The following is a 20,776-nucleotide window of genomic DNA, read 5'->3' as shown; positions in this document are numbered from 1 at the left end:
TGCGCTCTGGGGTTGGCGCCTCGCTTGCCGAGTGGCAACTCTGCTGTTGGTGTCCTTTAAGAAATTTTGCAAGGGCTCCGTATGTTTATGTCGCCAGATCTCTATTCGAAGTGGTTGGGAAGAAGCAAACTGTAGCACCTACCATTTTTAGACAAAGACATCGCGACGCCGCCCGGCGCCCGATAGATTAGACGGCGGGCCAATGCTCCGCTCCTGACTACGCCTGTTGTACTCTCTCTTGTCTCCTGGCATGCGCTGTCATTGCTTTAGATACCAGAGATGCTTTGAATATTACGACTTGGCCTCATAAAACCTCGCGGACACCCGCTGCGCCTGCCTACGCGCAGTTTCGCCAGTCTCCCGAGACACCCAGTCCTCCAGGTCGTGTAGAACACGCCCAAGGAAGCGTCTCTGGCATCATGTCGGGGCATCATGTCAGTCTTACAGGTGATGAATATGCGCCCACTCCATATCCCAAGCAGGCTGTGCATCCCGATGGTCTCGCATTGCGAGAGGGCACAAGGGTTAGCAGGCGATGCAGACACTGCTGCCATTATCGTAAGCTATGACATATTTCGTGTCTTACTTGGCTAACCTAACGTCTGTAGCATGTGTGTGTTACTCGCGACAATCGAATTCACCACGCAATGGAGAAACAGCTGAGGATATCATCAGCAGAGAGCCCATCCTATGGGAACCCATCAACCCCATGGTGGGCAATTATCTCAAAGGGCGAAGCACAAGTGGTCAGGAACTTTTAGCATCGCAGTCTGGCGGCGGGCGCGGCCTTACGCCGCCCATGACACGGGTCGAGTATTTTGCCCAGCCAGACGGAAGCTACAAGATCCTCACCACTCCGTCGCGTGAGCCATCTCGACTTCCCCCAGTACATATTCCTGCGCCTGGATCTATGCCAATGCAAACCATGGTCCCTGCACGCCCAGTACAGGTGGCAACACCGGCCCAGGTCGTGACACCGGCTGTCCGGCCTGTCCAAGTCGTTGGACGACTTGTACAGCCGGTGCCGGTCGTGACACCAGTTGTGCAGCCAATAAAGGTCCCAGCGCCTGTACCAGTAGCGGTGCCAACTTGGTCGCCTCCACCGGCATCTGCTGTGTCGCAGCGACTGCCCCCTTTCGCTGCGCGGGTCTGGCCGCCGCTTCCTAGCATGCCCGCGATGCCGATAGTCTCTCTGGTGCTCCCAAAGGATGGCGATGGTCTTTCTCGGCTTCATCCGGCTGATCCGCGTGCAAAGGTCCTGAAAGCGCTAGCGTCTGCCTCTCTCGATGGCGGCGCGGCACCAATTAGTTCGCACGGCTCTCCGAGGGACACGAGTCCGCCACCCGTTAGTCCTTTGCCTTTCGCACAGACATTCCCTCCCCCAGCTTGCAACGCATCCCCAAGCGGAGCCGCTCAAAGTGTCTCCGCGGCGCCGCAGTGGGCGTCTAATCCCGGCGACACCCTCGGGCCAGTCGCGCTGAACCCTTTGCTCGACTGGCATACCTTGCAGGAGCCGCACATCGAGTGGGACATCTCCTCCTCACCACGGAACGCCACGCTCATCCACGTCGCGCACGGACAGAAGGTCGTCACCGCGCCCGCGCTGGCGACGTTCCTCGCAGACGCCCTTTGGCCCGCGGGGACGCACTCGCTGCGCCTCGAGGTCGCGCACGCGCGTTGGCCGCTGTGCGCAGAACAGTGGGGCCCCGTGCACGTCACACCCGGAAAGAAGGGCTTCGTGAGCGTGCTCGACGTGCTCGCGTGCACGTACCACTACTTCGGCATGCCGCTCACGGATGCGGACTGGGAGTATTTAGGCGCTGCAGACGGCCTGGACGCGGGGAGTAGTGAGCTGAAGCGAGGGTTGAGGGCAGATTTGTTGAATGTCGAGAGGCTGTGGAACGGTGAGAGGCCTCGTTGAACCTTGGGGTGCTTTGACGCTGACAGACCGCGTTTCTGCAGGACTGAAGCTCAAGACCGTCGAGCGCGACGTGGTCACCTGTGTCCTGCAGCTCCGCATCGCAGACACCACAGCTACCCACCACACATCCAACTCGCTCCGCCCACCGTCCGTACCCCCGAAGCCGCCGTCTTGCCACACCACGCCCCAGCCATCACCCTCGGGCGAGATACACATCATCGGATTCCTCCTCCAGCACCCCAAAGAACTCTCCGCGCCGCGTCTGCGCTGGAGCGTCGCCGAGCCTCCGCAACAGGCCTCTGTAGAGGAGTGCAGCGCGCAGGGGAAGCTCGTACGCCAGCTCGGCGCCGACGACCTGCAAGAGCGCGCAGTGCTCTTGCGCGGCGGCGTGCTGCATGTGCACTTGAGCCACAACATGGAGCGCTCCTGGGGGCCGGTCGTCGTGTGCGCACGCGATGAAGAGAGCATTGTTGTGGGTGATGTGCTCGGGGCGGTGTACAGGTATTTGCAGGAGCGGCTGGATGGCGAGGATTTGGCGTGGCTGAGGGCACAGGGAGTAGAGATGGAGTTGAACAGGGCGGAGGAGTTGAAGCGCGTGGACGTTCTGGGCACGCGCACGCGGTGGGATGGTGAGTCGTGTCTTGCGAATTGAAATAGCTGTCGCTCACTGTGTGCCATACAGGCTTGCGACCCGAGCCTGGTCCCGGAGAAACCATCAGATGGTGGCTTAAACTCGGGGAGGCGTAGACATGTAGTCCACCGCGGCTCATCCTGTCCTGCTTTATGATATCGGATACTCCCAGCTATATTTTGATCTTTGCATACATTGTATAATACATGTTCTCTATGCCCTACATTGTGTTTAATAGAATGCTGGCGCTAAAACATATCAATTGGACACTTACCCCGTATCTGCACACTCATTCCTTTACAATCTCCCAGTCCAGTTCTTTCCCAGCCCAGAACGGCACGACGCTGTCCTCTCCCTGCGCCCACACCTCCGGCACCTTCGTCTTCGAGCGCCTCAGGACGACACTCTCGCCCTCGCGCGCCGGCCTTCGATAGAACGCGCGGCCATGCGTGCTCACGAAGCCCTCGAGCTGGTCTAGCGCGCCAAATGACTCGAGTAGGTGCGCCACGAGAGGAAGCAGGACGGGCGATGTGTAGATGCCCGCGGCGCACGGCGAGCTTGGCGTCGCAGTCGACTTTTTGTGCGGCGGGTGCGGCGCCGAGTCCGAGCCGAGGAAGAAGCGCGGATGACCTTCCATCCATTATCATTGGATACCCCCAGGAGAATCTAAAAGGAGGCGGAGGACGCACCTTCGCGGATGACCTCGCGCAGCGCCTCGCGGTCGTCCGGGTACTTGGCGACAGGCTTGCAGAAGCCCCAACTTTGGCCGGCCCAGTCGTCGACGGTGAGCGCGAGGTGGTGTGCGGTGATCGTACACGCGACGGTGTCACCGAGCGCACGCACGCACTCGACCGCGGCGCGCGTCGTCGCGTGCTCGAGCACGATGCGCAGGCGCGGGAACGCCGCGTGCAGCGCGCGCAGGTGCGGGAGGAACCGTGGCTCCGCGTTGAGCACGCACGTGTTTGAAGAGGGGGAGGACGAGGATGGGACCTCGCCGTGCAGGTTGAGCACCATATCGACGTCTTGCATCGCTTCGAAGATGGGGTAGTACGCCTCGTAGGACTCGATGCCGCCCTCGGAGTTGGTCGTCACGCCGCGTGGATACGATTTTACACCTTCACATGACTCGTTGTTCAGATAGTATAGGCAATGGAGAAGACAAGCGGCGCACCATAAACACCAGCCGCCTTGGCCTTCCGAATCTCCAGGGGCGTCAGTTCCGGTGAGAGATAGAGGGTCATCATGTACTCCACGGCGGGATCGATCGTCTGCAGCTGCGCCTTGTACAGTAGTGCCTCCTCGGTGGTCTTAATTGGCGGCACCAGATTCGGCTGGCGTTTGAGGGCGGACGACGAGCAGTGTTTGCATGAGCGTTTGCAGACTGAGGCGAGAGTGCCGTCGTGCGCACCATCACGTACGCGAGGCCGAAGCCCCCCTCTCTGACATGCGTCGTGACGAGCTCGGCAAAGGTACCCTGGCGAAGGTGGACGTGGAAATCGGCGGGCGCGGTGACGGCGAGGGTGTCGGTCATCGTGGTCGAGAGTTGAAGAAAGATCAAGCAAGACTCGTGAAGCGCCCCTTTGGTGGCAGCCACTTGCACTGGGTGGTAAGCGCGCTTTTTTCCGGCGTAAAATTGGCCAAAAACTGATTGAACAAGGCCCCAACTTTCTCCGGTTTTCACTTGAAAAAAACCGAAGGCAAAACTCAGTTTTCCGCCAGTTTTACTGTGTTTTAGACCGTTTTGGCTGGTTTTGCACCAGTTTCTCTTCAGTTTGCATCGGCGTAGAATCGAGGAATAACGGGGCCTTGTTTAGCTGCTTTTGCCTGAGTTTTCTCAAGAAAAAAACTGCGCTTACCACCCTGTGTTGCTTGTCTGGCGGCCATCATGTAATAGATCTCAATAAATCTTGGGACATTCTCTGAATATGATGAATATCAGAAATAAGCAGAAATAAGCAGAGGTGACGTATGATTATTCTGTGCCTATGAACAGAGCTTTCAAGTTGTGATTATAACGGTCCTAAGACTACTTCAAAGTTCATGCACAGAAGGGGAATAATATAAGTCTTCTAAGAATATCTAGATACAGTACTATATGGGTGGGCGGCATGTGAAGATGTGGTAGTTGGGACACATGCCCTTGTATTGATGCTCTGCTATGCTGCATGTGCAGTAGCACAAGAGGCCGGCGTTGTTTCTGCTGAATGTTTTGTACATAATGTAGGAATAATTTTGAGAGGCTCATGTGTACCTGAATGATGCACGGTGGGAGCCTCGCATCTAGTGCAACGGGGGCCGTGTAGAGCTGTTTCCGGTTGGGCGAGAACCATAGTAATGAAATATTATACCACGATGCGTCTGCCAGGGCCTTGATAAGGCCTCTGCAGCACTTCGATTATGGCATGTTCAAAGCGTCCCATGACACTCATTTTCCAGGAAGTAGGTCAAGATTGCATGTCCTCGGTCGTCCAGGAGTGCGGTGACATGACCGGTCTGTGACCTACCATGCCATCTTGGGAAGTTAGCATCACGCAGCTTCGGCAAGCCCCGGTGAGTTCGGGGGTGAATTTCAAATTAATTGTCGTAGTTCCAGATACCTTGACAAGCAAGGTAATTGCAAATCGCTACTAGTAGCGCCGCTAGTCGACTATGACCAGTGAGCATAGTAAGCTATGGCAGTGTGGTCTTTGCCGTCAAGAGGAGCAAAGCGGATAGTAAACCTGGAGACCATTATCAGCAGAAGTAGGGGAGTGATGAGGAAAGTCGAAAGTCTACATTACATGTGAGATGAAAAATAAATAATAAATAGATCACCATCAGCACGTGACACAAGAGACGCCGGAACCATATAAAATTTGGAAGAAAAAAAGTGGCTTCTTGTTTGGCCAGCTTTAGCCAAGCTCTGCCAAAAGAAAACTAGTACCCTGTGGGTGCGCTCGGACGCGCACATTTGTCGTGCAGATTTTAATCTGTAACGTTGTAGGTGAGTGTAACCACCCTTCCCTTCGCCGCAAGCGACAACAGGCATAAAATATCTGCATTTTTTCAAATAGGGGGCAGATGCAGTCAGTAGCAACTGTCAGAGTGGTTGTCGCAGGATGACAGCTGGGCTGGCTGCAGCTGCATCGGCGACGTTGCCATGAGTCGAGCGCTCAACGGCTGCGCGGTGCGTTCCACTAGTTTGTCCCCGGAAAGATTAATGATTACTGACAGGAAAAATCTGTTAGATGGGTTTTTTTTAACAGCGTAGATGGAAAGCGGTGTCAGTCGCAGCAAATATTCTGCTGACGCAGATGCCCCGACTGTCTGTCAGCTAGCTTCTAACAGCAGTTACTCCATCACGCTGCTGCTGCCCGGAGGTACGATGCTGGAGCTGGCAGCTTATGGCCGACATATGGAGCACGAACTGCTTGTCGACTTACAGTTCGGGCGTCCAACTTTCCCGTGCGAAACCATCAGGCTCGTGGCGCCGGAATTCTCCCCGCCATCGATCCCATCGCTTGCGCATACCAGCTCGCTCTGCCCCATCATAGCTGCTCTCAGACTGACACACACCGCTTCTCTCGTTGCTTATGTTCCTCCTCTATCGTCCACCGTCTGCTCCAGATGAAATTTATTCGTCTAGCCTTGCGACGCTTCACGAGGGACACGCCCTCTGGTACCCAGAGCCACATGAGTCGGGCGAGCCGCAGATCGGGGATGTCGGTTTCGTACACAGGGGCGCATTCATCAGATTATTCAACCTCGACACCTCCGCGCCCGAGAAGAAGGTCACGTTCTGGCCAACGCCATTCGAGGATATAGAGCCTCTCCCCCCGCATGTACTCCAGATCGATCGCAGGCGTCGCCCGCTTCTTCCCATCCACTATCGTAGCCATGGAGTTGAGAGCAGGCAGATACATGCCTCGGCAGACGTGTAAGTGCACTCGCTTGTCCGATTGATGCATCCTACTGATGGTCTGCAGATCGGCTGGTACCAACGTCTCCGTGGGTCTCAGCACCGAATACACGTGCAAAGCGGCACAAGGCGCGGTGCTTGCGTTGAAGAGCCAGGCGTACGCCGAATCGATATTCGACAACTTAGTCCTGAAAAAGTACATTATTAGGAACCACGACAAATGGTACGCATATGTCAAGGGCGTCCTTGGCCAGGACATCAAGCCGGAGGCCATTGTTGTGGTCCACGGTTGGGTCAAGACCGAGGCCGACTGGACGGCGGCTGCCTTCAGTAACACGAGCACGAGTTCCAGTGTCTCGCTTGAAGGCCAAGTTGGTGGCGTCGCAGGGCTGGACATGGGCACATCACACACAAGCTCCATGACTGGCCCGACGATGCAACGACAAGGCGAATACTTGGAGGACACGTCCATTCCCCGTCCAGTGGAGACGAAGAGAGACCAGAGCGTCTTCGTGAGGCGTCTCAAGATGCGAAGGCGGTTTGGGTTCCTGAAGAAGATCGTCGCGGGTGCGGGATACCATCAGCTTCCCGACCCGGGAGATGCGAAAGGTGCTTCAGGAGGTGGGGTTGTGACACAGGAGGTGGGGGGTGTTGACGAAACGAGCGCTCCGGAGCTCGAAGGCGAAGTACGTGTAGCGCTATAGTGCATCAAGAAGGACATGGACTAATGAGATATCAGAGAGAGGCCTATGATCTACTGGACATCCTTCTCGACTACATCTTCGAGGTACGTCCACCTAGCTGCTTAGTTCGTCATGTCGCGGCGCTTAGAGATCCGTGGCAACAGACTACCGACGCCGAGACTGCCATTGCAAGTGATGACGACGTCGAAAGTATTATTGTACGTATCCTGATGAGTGTCCGATAAGAGCGCAGACTCATTTTTATTCAGGGTGGTAAAGTGGTGATCGACTTTGCGAGCCACCTTCGTCAAATGCAGCCTCCGGTGGAGATCGACGGCACGCGTAAGTTTGTCATCTTCTCCGCACAGCTGTATCTAAGCACAATGACCTGTCGGGAAGTTGGCTCACTCTGCATGGAAGACGTGATCTCCCATGAGCACAATCGCACTTTCGCTCGTCGTACCATCACCGCTCCCGATCGCGCGATATGGTCGGGCGTAACCTTAGATGGTGCCGGTCGCTCGGAAGACGGACGGGTCTTCACTGGCCCCACGAAAGCGGAGACGCGACCCTTGAAAACGAAGCGGCTGGCCTTCTTCGACTCTCAGAATCCATCTAGTCGTTGCAGATGCTTCGCTTCCTCCGCTGATGGCAAGCTTCTGGCAGCATCGTTCGAGGGTAACGACATCCTTGTCTGGCGACTATCCGATGGTCTACTGGTTCAACGTCTACACCATCAGGGTCATACAGATCAGGTCTCTTCCCTCTCATTCTCCCCTATCGATCATACTCTTGTCTCAGGGTCGAAGGACAAGGCTGCAATTGTCTGGAATATTCAAGATGGTCGAGTACTTCTACGTCTGGAAGGGCACGGCGGTCCGATCACGATGGTCACATATGCTCCTAATGGCGCGCTCATTGCTACTCATCCTGTTAAAGGCAAATACGTGAAGGTTTGGAATGCAACGACTGGAGAGTGCCTGCATACTTTCAGCTTTGACGAAGAAATATTCGAGTTCGCCATCTCCGCGGATAGCTCACGTCTTTGCGCCCAAAAAAGGAAGTCTTGCCTCATCTACGACCTACACACGTATACGCACATTGCTACATTACAACATCATGTGGGCACGGAAATTTTCTGGTCGGTCTCTCATCAAGGAGATCGTTTAGTCACCACTGCTGGATCGGGGTCAAATGAGATAAAGATCTGGAGCGCGGTGACTGGCGAAGACCTTCTCACAATCAAACACTCAGAAAACCTTTCATATGTCGCGACATTCTCTCCAGACGGCGCCGAGGTGTTGGTGAATTGTAGTTTGGACGGAGCCACTCCTACCTATGACTCACGGACGGGCCAGCCACGTCGCGCCTACAACTTACCAGAGAGGGCAAATCGTGCAGCGTATTCTCCAAATGGGGACTGCCTTGTTTTGCGCCCCTACTTCGAACCTCTTGAAGCTTACGATACAAAATCCGCAGCATTTCTCGCGCAGCTCGAGGTTGGTGGAGATCAAGATGCTGTCATGGAGATTCGATTTCTTTCTGACAGCCAAACTCTCGTCACACAATTAGACAGTGGACCTTTACTTTTGTATAACATTCAGGATATACTGCGACTGCGGTAATGTAGTGTTTGCGTAGCAATGCTTGGCTCGGAAACTATGATCAATATGATGCAAAAGATGCTAGCATATATGCAAAGCTGGCAAGGAAGGTGCAGGTAGTCATCACGACATTTCGCTGGTCGCCTTCGTGCCCACCCGGAGACACGTTGATTCTGTAGATGCGACCATGAGTGTAAGGAAGAATTTTGAAAAGGTCTGAAGCCCAATATGTTTGCGAGCGCTGCTGCATGCCGAGCAGCTTTGTGGCATTCAGGCTGCAGCGCCCGCAAGTATAAGAGACAATATCATCGTACTAATTGCAAGTAAAGCTACAGATTGAGTAAGGAAAAGTCGTAAGTACATCAGCGTCGTGTCCGATCGTTGATAATCCCAGGCAGGGGTCCGTATATGTCGAGAAACATGGAAACTATTGACTAGGGCCAAACCAAGGTCGTATGGGAGATTTATGCCAGTTTCAAGCACGTCTTGCTTGCAAAAGGTATAGATTGAAGCTCACTGTCTGGTCACCTGGAACTGATGGCGGGACACGGTATAGCCCTGTAGAAACGTAGGTGGTCAGCATCTGGTCCAAGCGAGACGAAGCATCGACAACTTACCGCACCACCTCCTGTTATCACCAAGCATATCGATGCGCTTGAAGCCTTGGTTCCATTCAACCGCCGACAAGTTGTCCGAGTTCTTGACTCGTTGCCGGAACGCATCCAAGAGTGCCTCGTAATTCGGGTCCCCGCCCTTCCCGAGCCAATTCTCGAACGCACACATGTCCTCGAAGTATAGCGGCTGCTGAAAGTACGCGTACACGCCGTCGAGCACGTCTCCAACCGAGACGTCGCCCTTGGCGTTGCAGCGCACGACGATCGGGCCCCAGCGCGCGTGCACCGCGGCCGCCACGGGCACGTTGCCGAGCGTGACGTGCACGTCGAGGTGCGGCGGGTACAGCGCCGGCTGGCGGAACTCCTTCGGCGTGATCGGCTTCACGAGCACGCGGCCCGTGACGTGCTTCACCGTCGCCGCCGCCGGCATGTGCGCGACGTCCCACTTGAGGTGCGGGTACGACGGCTCGACCGGGTTCAGCCCCAGCGTCGGGATCAGCGCGACCCCCGGCGCGCTCTGCCACAGCCACTCGGGCGGCGAGGGCCAGCTGCCCGGGGACGTCATGGTGGGCCAGGCAGGCGTCGCGGCGGGCACGGCGGAGATGACGGGCGTTGCGACGCTCGTGGGGAATGCGGCGGGTGTCATTGCGGGTGTGGCGACTGAAAGAGTTGCCAGGGGAGTGGCAGCCGTCCAGTACGGGGCCGAGAATGTCTGGGCGGGAGTAGTGTTGCTGACCCCCAGCGGGAGTGGGACAGCCATGGGCGTGAAGACCGCTCGCACGCCTGAGGGCACAGGCTGCCCCGACTGGAAGTCCCGGCCTGGTGTTGGATGGTCCACCCAGATCGCATTAGGGTGATTAGGATTTGGGACGCCGTTCATGACAGGTCCAGGGCCCAAGCGCTGCGAAAATGTGACGTCGTTGCCCACGGGCATCATTGGGGCGTTGTGTGGAGGCCCCTGCTGAAGATGCGGGGCGGGGAATATGGCGGGGCTGAAAGCGCCGGGGACGAACGCAGGCTGAACGATGGGTGTCGCCGGCGGTATGGCGTCAGGCAGAGCAGCTTGCCGAGCACCAGGCGTCGTGATCGTAGACGCACCGCCATTCGTCCACTGCACATGCGTCGCCAGACTTGGCGCGAGCTCGCCAGCCGGGTTCTCGAACGCCCACACCTTCTCCCCGCTCGGCGTAGCCCCAACGAAGCCGCGGCTCGACGCGGGATTCACGGGCGTCCACGACACGGGTTGGTTTGCTACGGCGGCCCGGCCGTCCTGCAGCCCTCGCGCGGAAGGTATCGATGCTGCGGCAACGCGTCAGTCAGAGCGTCGAGGGAGCGAGCGCACATACGCACGATCGACACCCGTGTTGTACTTTCTCGTGTGACTCCTGGAATCTTCGCGCAACACAGGCCGACCAGGCTGGACTGTCCGGTGGTGGGGCTCGTGCGGGCCGCCGTGGTCCCAGCTCGAGACGTAGCCCCGCGCCCACATGGGCGGCCCAGGCTCTTCCTTGTCAGCACTGCACAGAAATGGAAAGCACGGCATGGCGTGGAGTCGTCGTTGGCGAGTTGCTTGAGCTACGCTGTAGCTCTGACGGAGGGCCTGCTGGACGGATGAGTCGGGGAAGATAGTAGGTGGCGAACCGGCGCACCGAGCACAAAGTCACCAGGCCCACCCTTAAATGTACTCTGCCATGAGTCACGTATAACAGACCGTTACAGACGACAGGCGGACAGTCCAAGAAAACGGCGAGAACAACAGGTCGTAGTCAAGCAGGTGTGAGCTGCAACGGGCGCTTTTGCTATTGTGCGCCGTCAACCCGGGAAGCCTTTCTTCCCGAAAAAGGCAAGTACTATGGTTGCCTGGAGACTTTCTTTTTCTTCCTGGCATGCACGCTGCCCACTCATTAGGCAGGCTTTGCATCGGCACATCACATGTTTCGGCGCACCATCATTTGGGCTGAGCTGGGAGACAATGGGGGGTGGTCTGGTTGCAGATCGGACTTGGTTACAGTAGGCGGGGCTGATCCAAGATCCCGGCAATGGGAACCCGAAGCATACGGTCTGTTATTCGCACCGCGACATGTACGTGCGCCGCTCGGAAAATTACTATCTGGCAGCATTAATGCCGCGCAGTCCAATGTTCTTTTGCGTTGCGCGTTATAGAGATAGCCTAAAGCGAGGAGACGAATGACGATAGAAACTGTCGTATCGACAATGAGATGGCGCCGCAACAATCTGCTGTGTCATTCCGCAGAGAATCATACGCGACGAAAGAAACGAGAATTGTGATCGAAGTCTGAGACGGAGCCACGCTCGGGGCATCGGCCGTGAGCGTCGGCGTCGACCGAATCGTCATTCGTGCGTGCGAGCCAGAGCGACCAGAGCATAGTGCGCTGTGTAGTAGTCGTTCAGACGTGTCCGAGTTTTACCCACCATTCACCGAAATTGTCGGAACTCGTCACGAAGGGCAAACCGAAAGGTCGGTGAGCGAGCGAGCACCATCTTGAACAAAACTTGCCACACCGCCGCGTCCGACCACTCAGCATGGGTACACACATCTCGACACCTCGGCCCGCCTCAAGTTTTTCGCTCCCGCGAGACTCCACGCCCACCTGGGGAGCCGCATCCGGGGTGGCACGGCCCTGCCGGAGACGCAGTGGCGGCGATGTGTGTTGTTGTGTGTTTGCGTGGGGCTTGGAGGCCAGAGGTGCCGCCGCCTGAGGAACGGCATGGCGAAACCGGCGCACGAAGGAAGCAGTCACGCCGCTCCTGGTACTGTTACGAGACCCGCAGACCGCCAGCTCGTCTGCAATGGCTTCCCTTGGTATCGCAGAGAGGAGGAGAGACACGACTCGAGATTGGAAGAAGAAGAGAAAAGAGAGAAAAAGGACGGCACGCGTAGCCAAGCGCGGCACCGGCGCCACGCACCCGGAGGCGTGGACCCCCAGTTCCGCTGACATATAATTATCAGACATGTGTCCGGGAAAGGAAGTTCTGTCGTGTGCTCTGCGTGTGGCGGATCAAAACAGACTGTTCGTCGCCAGCGTCCTGGACAGGTGTGCGCGATGCGCTGGAGTCATGTATGACGCGGGTGGAGCACGGAGAAACGGTGGCTTGTATTGTGACATAAGCAAGTTTAGTGGCGCGAGGAAACTGAGGCGTTTTTCGAGGAAGGGTCGTAAGCTCGTGTGCGGTGATCGGAGGCGTACGGAGCGAATGTAACGGGCCTGGAGAGCTCTGAGGTAGGACGAGTCGAAAGCGGATATATTTGTTTGGTGCCATGTCTTCCTTGCCAAGATTCCACGACGTGCTGGAGTTTAGCGCTATCAGTGGTACGACGTCGTCCAGTTGAGAGTATTCGATGCCAATGATGGTACAGTACTTGGACGAATGCAACGAGGTCAGAGACGTACCCGTTGAACGGAGTTGCTTGCGCATTGGCCTGTTCTGCAGCTTTGCATGCACGCAATGCATCCGGTCCTCGACACGAAATGACCGACGGTCACCAAACATATAGCGAGGGCCCTAGCAAGTTCCATGCACACGGGCCGCCGCAACATCGCATGACCCAGGTTATCGCAGCGCTCAGCCGCAGATAAGAAACCACTTTACGCTTGCAAGGCCGGGGGCGAACAACGGAGTTCAGACGTACGTTGCGGGCCAGCTGATGATGCATTTCGTGAGCCTATCTGCGGCTGATTGATGCTGTGCACGCTCGAGATCTATTGGGCCGTCAGTCTTGCGGGGGAGATTGCAGGTGAGATTGAGCAAAGGTTCAAAGATGTGCGTTTTGCTCGCTTGCTGACAGACGGACATGGGAACGCGGAGGGAGCGGCGGCAGACGGGCTGCATGCAGGCTGGAGATGCACACGGAGCGTGCAACTGAGGTGAATGGGCTGGAGAGAGAGAAGGCACGGACGGACAAAAGGCCGTTCAAATTCGAGGTCCGGGCACGCTAGCCTGATGTCCGAGCTCCCAGGCTGGCGTCTGTGTGTCCGGGGGCTGTGCAGGCCGAACGCAGGGCATCCACCGGCGTCATGCGCAGGGGGGGGGGGCGTGAGAGCGGTCGAGGGAACAGATCTCGCCACGAGGCGCGATACGATCCCAACCGGCGGGATCTCGCAGGGCGTCCACGCTGGGGCGCGCGCGTGACGGTGTGGCGCCTCGCTGGGACGTTGCGGCGAGACGTGCGTGCGAGGCGCGATGGCGAGTGCGAGAGGGGCCCGTCATGGCAGTCGTTGGGCGCGTGCACGCTCGTCGGGTTGTCAAGCGGAGTCGAGTGGGCCGACGGGCGGAATCTTGGGTGCTAGAAGAGGCGTAGCGTCGGGCAATGCCCGTGTATGACGGGAACGTACGGTGTCGAGATGCGTCAGCGGTGTGTGCGTGGCAGCGCTCCTGGCGTAACTATGGGCCGCAAGCGGGCGTGTGCGTGTCGTCCATGGGCAGCCTTTCCGCTCGAAAAAATGGGCAGGGAGGGGCTCGCGGGACCGATGGAACGCTGTTCGGAAGCGTGTGCGTCACTTGTCATTGCGTAAGGAAACGATCGAGCTGGCGGCAGCGGCCACGTGGCATGGTCGATCCATCGCGCGTTTCATTTGTTTACGGTTGTGGGAACGGCTTTCCTCCGTCAGTCACCCCGGAGGTCGTCCCATATACGTCTGTCCGCCCACCTCCGTTGGTGCGCATGCCTCGCTCTCAGAGTCGGGTTGGCATGATACTCCGTCTCTAGTCGCACTTCCTTCCTCCTTTTTTTTTTTTTTCGGGCACAGCCGCTGGGTGACGCAGAGTCGTCGGTGAAAGAGGACTCAGGCAGCGATGCAAAGGATGGACAGAGACGGGAAAGGAAAGGGCAAGGCACGGGAGGAGTCCGGTCGCGTCGATCCAGCCCAGGCATCTTCCGCTGCCCATCGGACGCCGACCTCATCCAGCAGCTCCCGGCAGCTCTCCTCTGCCCCCACAGCCTCTGTCCACGATGATCATGACCACACCCTAGGTGCGCTCTAACATCCTTCCTATATCTTTCTCTCAGCTGATGCCCCCCGCAAAGCCTCTGCCCACACCATGCACGACTCCGACCCTCGCCCCGCCATTGCACCCGCTCAGAAGACGATGGATAGCAGGCACGGTACCTGCCCATCGTCCGCCGCTCCCCGATCCACACAACATTCCGTCCAGCCCAGCACACATCGATCGTCGCGACCTTCCCCGCGCTCACTCAGCCTTCTTCTGGGCGTCCCTCCCGAGCACTTGTCCGTCCAGTACCCGCCAGCCCAGAACTCCTCCGTCGACGTCCAACGCGAACATGCGCACCCCGGCCGAGCAGCTCTCGCCATGGTGGTGCACGACGAAGCTGCTCGCACTGCGGACGCTTTCGACAGCCGTTCGCGAGCAACGCGGGAAGCAGAGACCTTTGCCGCCGCTGGCTCTGCTCCTCGCCCCCCGTTCGATTCCTCGAGACCATCCACCGTGCGATCCTCCTCTCCACCTCGAGGATCTTCTTCCGCCTTCCCTCCTTCAAATCCAGCCTCGACCCAGCCTCCACGCCCGGTTCGACATCCGCCTTCGACCCCCTCCTCTTCACCATCCGCGATGCACCCAGCTGTTGCTTCCGCACACTCAGAGGCCGCTCTGCCCGAAGAGAACCGTACTCTGCCCACCCCCGACGCCGATGGACCCCGGCCTGCCCATATCACATCGTCTTCCGCGTCCCCATCACCCGACGGCTCAAATATCCAATCTTCAAGCTTAAGCTCAAGCTCACATCATTCTCGCCCCCATTTCACACCCACCATGACAACAGAAGGCCCCCCGCATGCGCAGCCCTCGTCCATTGCGCGCCCGCATGCCGCTACTTCAAATTCACGCTTAATTCCTTTGTCCTCGGCGTCTTCCAACACTGCCTCCACATCACTATCATTGCCACCTCCGCCGTCCACGGCGCCTTCCCCACACGACACCGACGCCTTCTCCACCCTCGATCCCGCCACCCTGCTCCCACTGCTGCGCTGCCCCCTGTGCGTATACGAGCGCGCCTCGTCCTCGTCCTCGCGTGCCGCCGCGCTCGCGCCCACCGAGGCGCTCCTCGAGCAGCCCACGACGCTCCGCTGCGGCCACACGCTCTGCGCGGCACACCTGTCCGCGCTGCCCACCCCCGCTGCGGCGCTGCCGCCCGTCACAGGCGTGGCGCGCCCGTGCCCGCTCCCGACATGTCCGTCCCGCACCGGGCGCACGCTCCGCGCGGGCGAGGTGAGCACGTTCGTGCACCCGGAGGCGCGCGTCGGCTTTGTCCCTGCGCCGCCGGACGCGGATGCAGGGGACAACCATGGCGGTGGTGGTGGTGACGACGGGACACGGGACCCGGGGCATCGCGCGGACGTGCTCGTCCAAAAGGCGGTCGCACTTGTCCGGCGCGCGTACGGAGATGGGGAGGAGCAAGAAGAGGAGGCCGTGATCGGCGGCGGCGGCGGCGTGGCGCCGGACGACAGAACAGACGACGAAGACGAGGACGAAGAAGGCGCCAGCGGGACCGAGGCGGAGGGCAGGCTGCAGCAGCCTGCCGCACGTCCGTCCTCCCTGCGCAGACCGCACACGCCGTCAGGCCCCGGCAGGCCGCGCAAGCGACGCCGGCTCGTGCGCCACAGCGACGTGCGCGCCCCGAGGCACACGACGCCGCCGCGCGACGGCCGCGGCGCACCCACGTTCGAGAAGGAGCTCCTCGCGGAGCTGACGTGCGAGATATGCTTCGCGCTGCTGTGGCAGCCGGTCACGACGCCGTGTCAGCATGTGAGTCCTTCTGTCTTTTTTCTGCTCTGCGTTTGCCTTTTTTTTCTTTGCGCTCCCTGGCTGGTTTTACGTCGCCCGTCGCCACGCTCGTCCCCCCTGTTTCACACGCCCCTTGCCTTTTCGTCGCCCATCTCCGCTTTTTTTTCATTTGATGCCGCCGCTTTTACGTCGTCGCGGGCACTGCACGGCCTCCGCGCAGCAAGCTCCGCCGTGGACGGCTACTGTCTTTCCCTCCTCAGCAAGCTCCGCCGTGGGGGGAACAGCTACTGTCTTTCCAAAAATCCCCCAGCAAAGCTTGCTGCGGCTCCGTCTCTACACCGCTTGCGCACGCGCGCGCCAGGGCCACGATCGCGCCGCCTCCTTGCCACCCTGTCCCGTCCGGGCAGCCCCTGCTCCCGTTTTCTGCTCCTGGCATGCCATCCCAGGCGTGCTTGTCTCCGCATCCGGACTAGCACCACCCACCACCAGCCCAAACCCAGCCCAACCTCGCACGAGCGGAGCGCGCGCGCGCTCTCTCTCACACACATATACGCAGAGGGCCGATTGCAGCCGTGCTTCTGCTGCTCGCTTTGGGGCGCGGTTTGCTGAGATTGGAGGCGCGGGGATCTGGGCTGAGATTGGGGGCTGGGCTGGACAGGCGCAGGCGCAGGCGATGGGGCTCGAGATCGCGCGCGGCGAAAAGAACTCGCCGCCTGGCTTGGGATCTAGAAAGTGCTGGACGAAGGCGTGTGGCCTCGTCTGGATCGGGGAGCGCGACGGACATTTTCTGGGCCCCACGCCCCTGTTCGGCTGCGCGACGCTTGCTGGGACGGCTTCTGTCTCGCCTGCGCACTGTGGCGTCTGCCTTTTTTCCCCCCCGCACGGCATGCATGCTGACGGAGGCGGTTTGCGTCATTGTCTTTTTTCTTTTTACAGACGTTTTGCGCACGGTGTCTGCACCGCACGATGGACCACAGCAGCGCGTGCCCGATATGTCGCCAGACGCTGCCCGGATATGCGTACTTCCAGGATCACCCGTGCAACAAGGTCGTCCTCTCGCTTAGTAAGTCTTTTCGCGCGCGATAAGTTTCACCTGGCTGATTTCTGGGCCGTGATGACCAGTTTTGAAAGCGTTCCCGACGCAGTACGACGAACGCGGCGCGACGATCGAGGCCGAGGAACGTGACGCGCGCCTCGACACGCCCATCCTCGACGCGCAGCTGAGTTTCCCCGGCATGCCGACGATGTTGCACCTCTTCGAGCCGCGGTACGTCCCCCTCTGCTCCTGCGCACCCACTCACGCTGACATCCCTCCGCAGATTCCGCCTCATGCTCCGGCGCTGCCTCGCGACGCCGCACCCGTCGTTCGGGATGATCCCCCGGCCACGCGCGGCGGCGGCAGCGGGTGCGGGCGCGGACGCCGGGAACGACTACGGGACGATGCTCGAGATCCGGAACGTGCAGATGCTGCCCGACGGGCGCAGCATCGTCGAGACGTGGGGCACGTACCGCTTCCGGATCATGGAGCGCGGCGTGCTCGACGGGTACACCGTCGGGCGCGTCGAGCGCGTCGAGGACATCGTCGACGAGGAGGCGGATGCGGCGGACATTGCGGCGGCCGCGCCTGCGCCTGTGCACGCGCCGCACGCGTCGGGCGGCGGGGCAGGTGGTTCGGCTTCGGCTGGCGCGTCTGCTGCGGGTCCGGGTGGGTACTCTGCGGCGCCCTTCGCGGGGCCTTCCTCCAGGGCGGGCCACCACGGTGGCGCGGCTCCGCCGTCGCATGAGCCGAGACGCACGGGCGCGACGAACGCAGAGCTCATGACGGTGTGCCGCGACTTTCTCGAGGAGCTCACCGAGGGCACGCCCTGGGTCGGGCAGCACCTGCACCAGAGCTACGTCCCGATGCCGGCCGACGCCGTGCGGTTTTCGTTCTGGATGGCGTTGGTGAGTCTTGCGCCGTCTGCCCGTTCGTTCGTTTGGGAAGGGAAGGGCCGGTGTGCTGACGGTACGCGTTTGTCGACGACAGCTCCTCCCGATCCCGGAACACGAAAAGGCCAAGCTGCTGCCCATACGCTCGCCCCGCCTGCGCCTGCGGCTCGTCGTGCACTGGATCGACCAGCTGCGGTCCAACTGGTGAGTCCCGCCCTTCCGCGACAGCGCCCCCCGCCTGCCATCTCATCGCCGCGCTTTGTTTCTTGTTGCCACAAAAAAAAAAAAGGTCCCGCGCTTACGCCTCTGCCTCCCCCGCGCAGGTGGTTCTCTGGTGGCTGTACGCTCTCCTGACGCGCCTCGTGCCGGTGCGCCCGCCGGCGGTGCTCCACCCGGCGATGCTCGGCTTCCGGCGCCGCCACAGCATCGTGCGCGTCGGCTACGCGGGCTGGCTCGTCATCAGCGCCGCCGTCCTCTGGGCGCAGCTCGGCCTGTGGGCGGGCCCTGTGCCTGCTGCCGTCGTGCCGGAGCGGCGCGAGGAACGGCGGTGAAGGCTTTGCTGTTTTTTGCTTTTTTTGGGTGTGTTTGGTCTGGGTTCTGTCTGTCGCTTTTTTTTTTTTCTCGTCGTTCCTTTCGTTGTCGTTTTGTGTCATGACGTCCTTCCAGCATTTTCTTTTGCCTCGTATCTTCCTGCACATCTCACTCATGCACACACCAATCACGCATACACGCACACATACTATTATCCTAGCTAGCCGTCATGATACATACACACGATACCTCGGCCTTTCTCTCCTGCGCTTGTTTTTCCTTGTTTCGTGCTGTTCTCATGCTTTTTTTTTTTTGGTTCCCCGCTCTGGATGGCCCGGCACAACCTGTGCGACGTGCCGGGCGAACAAATGCTTCACCGGTCGCGTCCCCCTCTGCCCTTCTTTTTTCATTTTTCATTTTTCGTTCTCTCTCTCTCTCTCTTTCTTCTTTGCTGTATCTGCTGCTGCTGCTACCGCTGTCCGACCTGTTGTAGCTTACTCTGTCCTACATCTATTACGCTCTCGAGACGTAGACTAGCGTTTTCTTTTTTCTTTTTCCAATCTTAGTGACGACGCCCTGTCTGTGACTTTGATGCGGATTTGTGTGTGCGTGAGACAAGTGGCTTTGCATGTGCGCGCGACGTGGCGGCGGTCGAGAGGGAGGCACACTGCGCCTGGAGCGCGTGGACTTGCTATATTGCGTGCCAAAGGCCCCCACTTTGACAAGAAGTAAAAAATGGTGAGACACAGCTGTTACTGTATCTTGCAGTAGCAAACAGTAGATACATTACTCGGTGCCAACAGCAACTGGTTTTGTTTGGCAGGGAGCGGTTGAGATTTCATTTCAGTGCCCGAGCTCCTAAGTAGAGCGGAGGCTGCCGGCACGGCGATCAATGCTATCAGGAGCCGCCATCACCACCGGCCGGCCGTTCCTGTCTTCTTGCTCCGAGTGCACTACTGTAGGCCACCGTCCGCTGTCCTAGCACCGTTCTCACCGCCAACGTACATAAAATAACAGATGTTGTTCAAGGAACCGCTTCTTCCCATGCTCATCCTCACAGCTGCAGAAACCCCCCGCCACCATGCAGTACTATCTCTACGTCGAGCCATGCCACGCTCAGGGACACGCGTTTCAGCAAAATAATCTCAAGTAGTATTTGTCGTGCCTTCTGTTATAACCAGATCGTCCACTGTGGCTCCTACCATCGAGTGACGACCCGGTGTGTCTGTCTTGTCCATATACCACTATGCGTGTGCTGACGGCGTGTCCATAGAACGTTGCCCCGAACTGTCAGACTTTCTTGGACTGAGCAGCTTGCTGGCTCCAAGGTCGCACCCCCTGACGCGTCTCTGGGACACGGCTTGTTCGCATGACTTACAACCGGCAAAATCTGTCGATTCTCCACTGTCCTCGATGCCTTCTACGCCAGCGAACCCACAGTTGTCCTATGCAGTGGCTGCCGTCTACCCAGCGCATGATTGGCATGCTTGCTACGTTCTTCATGGCAATATTATAGCGCTTCGGCTTACTTCGACCTTCGCCATCACGACCTCAGATTAGCCCCACACTACGTTCACGCCGCTCCAGGTCCCATTCAACAAGACACGCACAAGCTCGCTCTGAAACGGCTCATCACCGAGCCTATAATCGTCTCTACTCTCCAACTCCTCCGGTCGAGCTCTGGCGCGGGCAGCACCTCAATCCCAAGCACCGCGATCCGCACCTGCACGCTGACCCTGTCGTCTAGTCTCGCACAGCTGTACGCGAAGGTCATGAAACCGAGGGTTTGCAGGTGAACACGGACTGTCATCCTGCCCTGACGCAGATACGCTCCTGTCTTTATCCAACTGATATTATGCGTGCGTATAGCATATTACGAATGATGGCAGCCAACCCTATCTATAACCGTATTAATTGTCCCTGTGCTTGCCTCAGAATCTGGTTTTGCGGTCCCAAGTTGTATTGATTCTACCCGCTGCGGTACATCTGTCAGGGACATCGCTGACCTGTGCAACTGGCTTGTGGCATGTGTTCTTCTGCAATCCCTTCGTAGTTCGACATACCTGGCACTCGTTCGCGAGATGGGTGGAGGCTGGAAATCGGCTCGATGCGGCACTGCCGGTAAGCATAATAAGGTTAAGTTCATCTTCATCTCGCCATGTGGACATGTACGCATGGCCTGTGCCAGACGCTAGGTCCTCCC

General features: G+C 58.7%; 7 protein-coding genes across 7 annotated transcripts in view; 5 read left to right on the top strand and 2 right to left on the bottom strand.

Moving 5' to 3' along the window:
* Positions 1 to 1,204: 1,204 nt before the first annotated feature.
* Positions 1,205 to 2,656, top strand: PHACADRAFT_113311 (uncharacterized protein; the record flags this gene model as incomplete). Its single annotated transcript, XM_007391597.1, has 3 exons — positions 1,205 to 1,885; positions 2,013 to 2,550; positions 2,604 to 2,656. Coding segments are annotated over exons 1-3 (693 nt in total), but the record flags the coding sequence as incomplete, so codon positions are not given.
* Positions 2,657 to 2,841: 185 nt separating this feature from the next.
* Positions 2,842 to 4,083, bottom strand: PHACADRAFT_157357 (uncharacterized protein; the record flags this gene model as incomplete). Its single annotated transcript, XM_007391596.1, has 4 exons — positions 2,842 to 3,182; positions 3,242 to 3,667; positions 3,724 to 3,883; positions 3,961 to 4,083. The coding sequence occupies 4 exons, from the start codon at positions 4,081 to 4,083 to the stop codon at positions 2,842 to 2,844; spliced, it is 1,050 nt and encodes a 349-aa protein (XP_007391658.1).
* Positions 4,084 to 6,505: 2,422 nt separating this feature from the next.
* On the top strand, positions 6,506 to 7,158 carry PHACADRAFT_249277 (uncharacterized protein; the record flags this gene model as incomplete). The annotated part of the gene is made up of 1 exon (XM_007391595.1): positions 6,506 to 7,158. A coding segment is annotated over one exon (649 nt), but the record flags the coding sequence as incomplete, so codon positions are not given.
* A 775-nt stretch (positions 7,159 to 7,933) lies between these two features.
* Positions 7,934 to 8,816, top strand: PHACADRAFT_249276 (uncharacterized protein). Its single transcript, XM_007391594.1, has one exon. The coding sequence runs from the start codon at positions 8,021 to 8,023 to the stop codon at positions 8,756 to 8,758; it is 738 nt and encodes a 245-aa protein (XP_007391656.1). The 5' UTR covers positions 7,934 to 8,020; the 3' UTR covers positions 8,759 to 8,816.
* Positions 8,817 to 9,062: 246 nt separating this feature from the next.
* PHACADRAFT_249275 (uncharacterized protein) lies at positions 9,063 to 10,024 on the bottom strand. Its single transcript, XM_007391593.1, has 2 exons — positions 9,355 to 10,024; positions 9,063 to 9,295 (listed from the first exon to the last, which is right to left on the bottom strand). Exons 1-2 carry the CDS (start codon positions 9,995 to 9,997, stop codon positions 9,213 to 9,215), a joined length of 726 nt encoding a protein of 241 aa, XP_007391655.1. The 5' UTR covers positions 9,998 to 10,024; the 3' UTR covers positions 9,063 to 9,212.
* A 5,117-nt stretch (positions 10,025 to 15,141) lies between these two features.
* PHACADRAFT_87866 (uncharacterized protein) lies at positions 15,142 to 18,593 on the top strand (the record flags this gene model as incomplete). The annotated part of the gene is made up of 5 exons (XM_007391592.1): positions 15,142 to 16,134; positions 17,050 to 17,176; positions 17,236 to 17,380; positions 17,433 to 18,057; positions 18,252 to 18,593. 5 exons carry the CDS (start codon positions 15,142 to 15,144, stop codon positions 18,591 to 18,593), a joined length of 2,232 nt encoding a protein of 743 aa, XP_007391654.1.
* A 1,741-nt stretch (positions 18,594 to 20,334) lies between these two features.
* Positions 20,335 to 20,776, top strand: part of PHACADRAFT_205257 (uncharacterized protein) — a gene marked incomplete at its 3' end in the record, with an annotated part of 3,848 nt that continues 3,406 nt past the window's right edge. Inside the window, exon 1 of the mRNA XM_007391591.1 lies at positions 20,335 to 20,768. Coding sequence (XP_007391653.1) covers positions 20,740 to 20,768 — 29 coding nt within the window. The 5' untranslated portion in view covers positions 20,335 to 20,739. The remainder of the gene's footprint in view (positions 20,769 to 20,776) is intronic.

This window comes from Phanerochaete carnosa, assembly GCF_000300595.1.
Source record: "Phanerochaete carnosa HHB-10118-sp unplaced genomic scaffold PHACAscaffold_2, whole genome shotgun sequence".
Classification (NCBI taxonomy): domain Eukaryota; kingdom Fungi; phylum Basidiomycota; class Agaricomycetes; order Polyporales; family Phanerochaetaceae; genus Phanerochaete; species Phanerochaete carnosa.
This window is presented reverse-complemented; position numbering and strand designations above follow the sequence as displayed.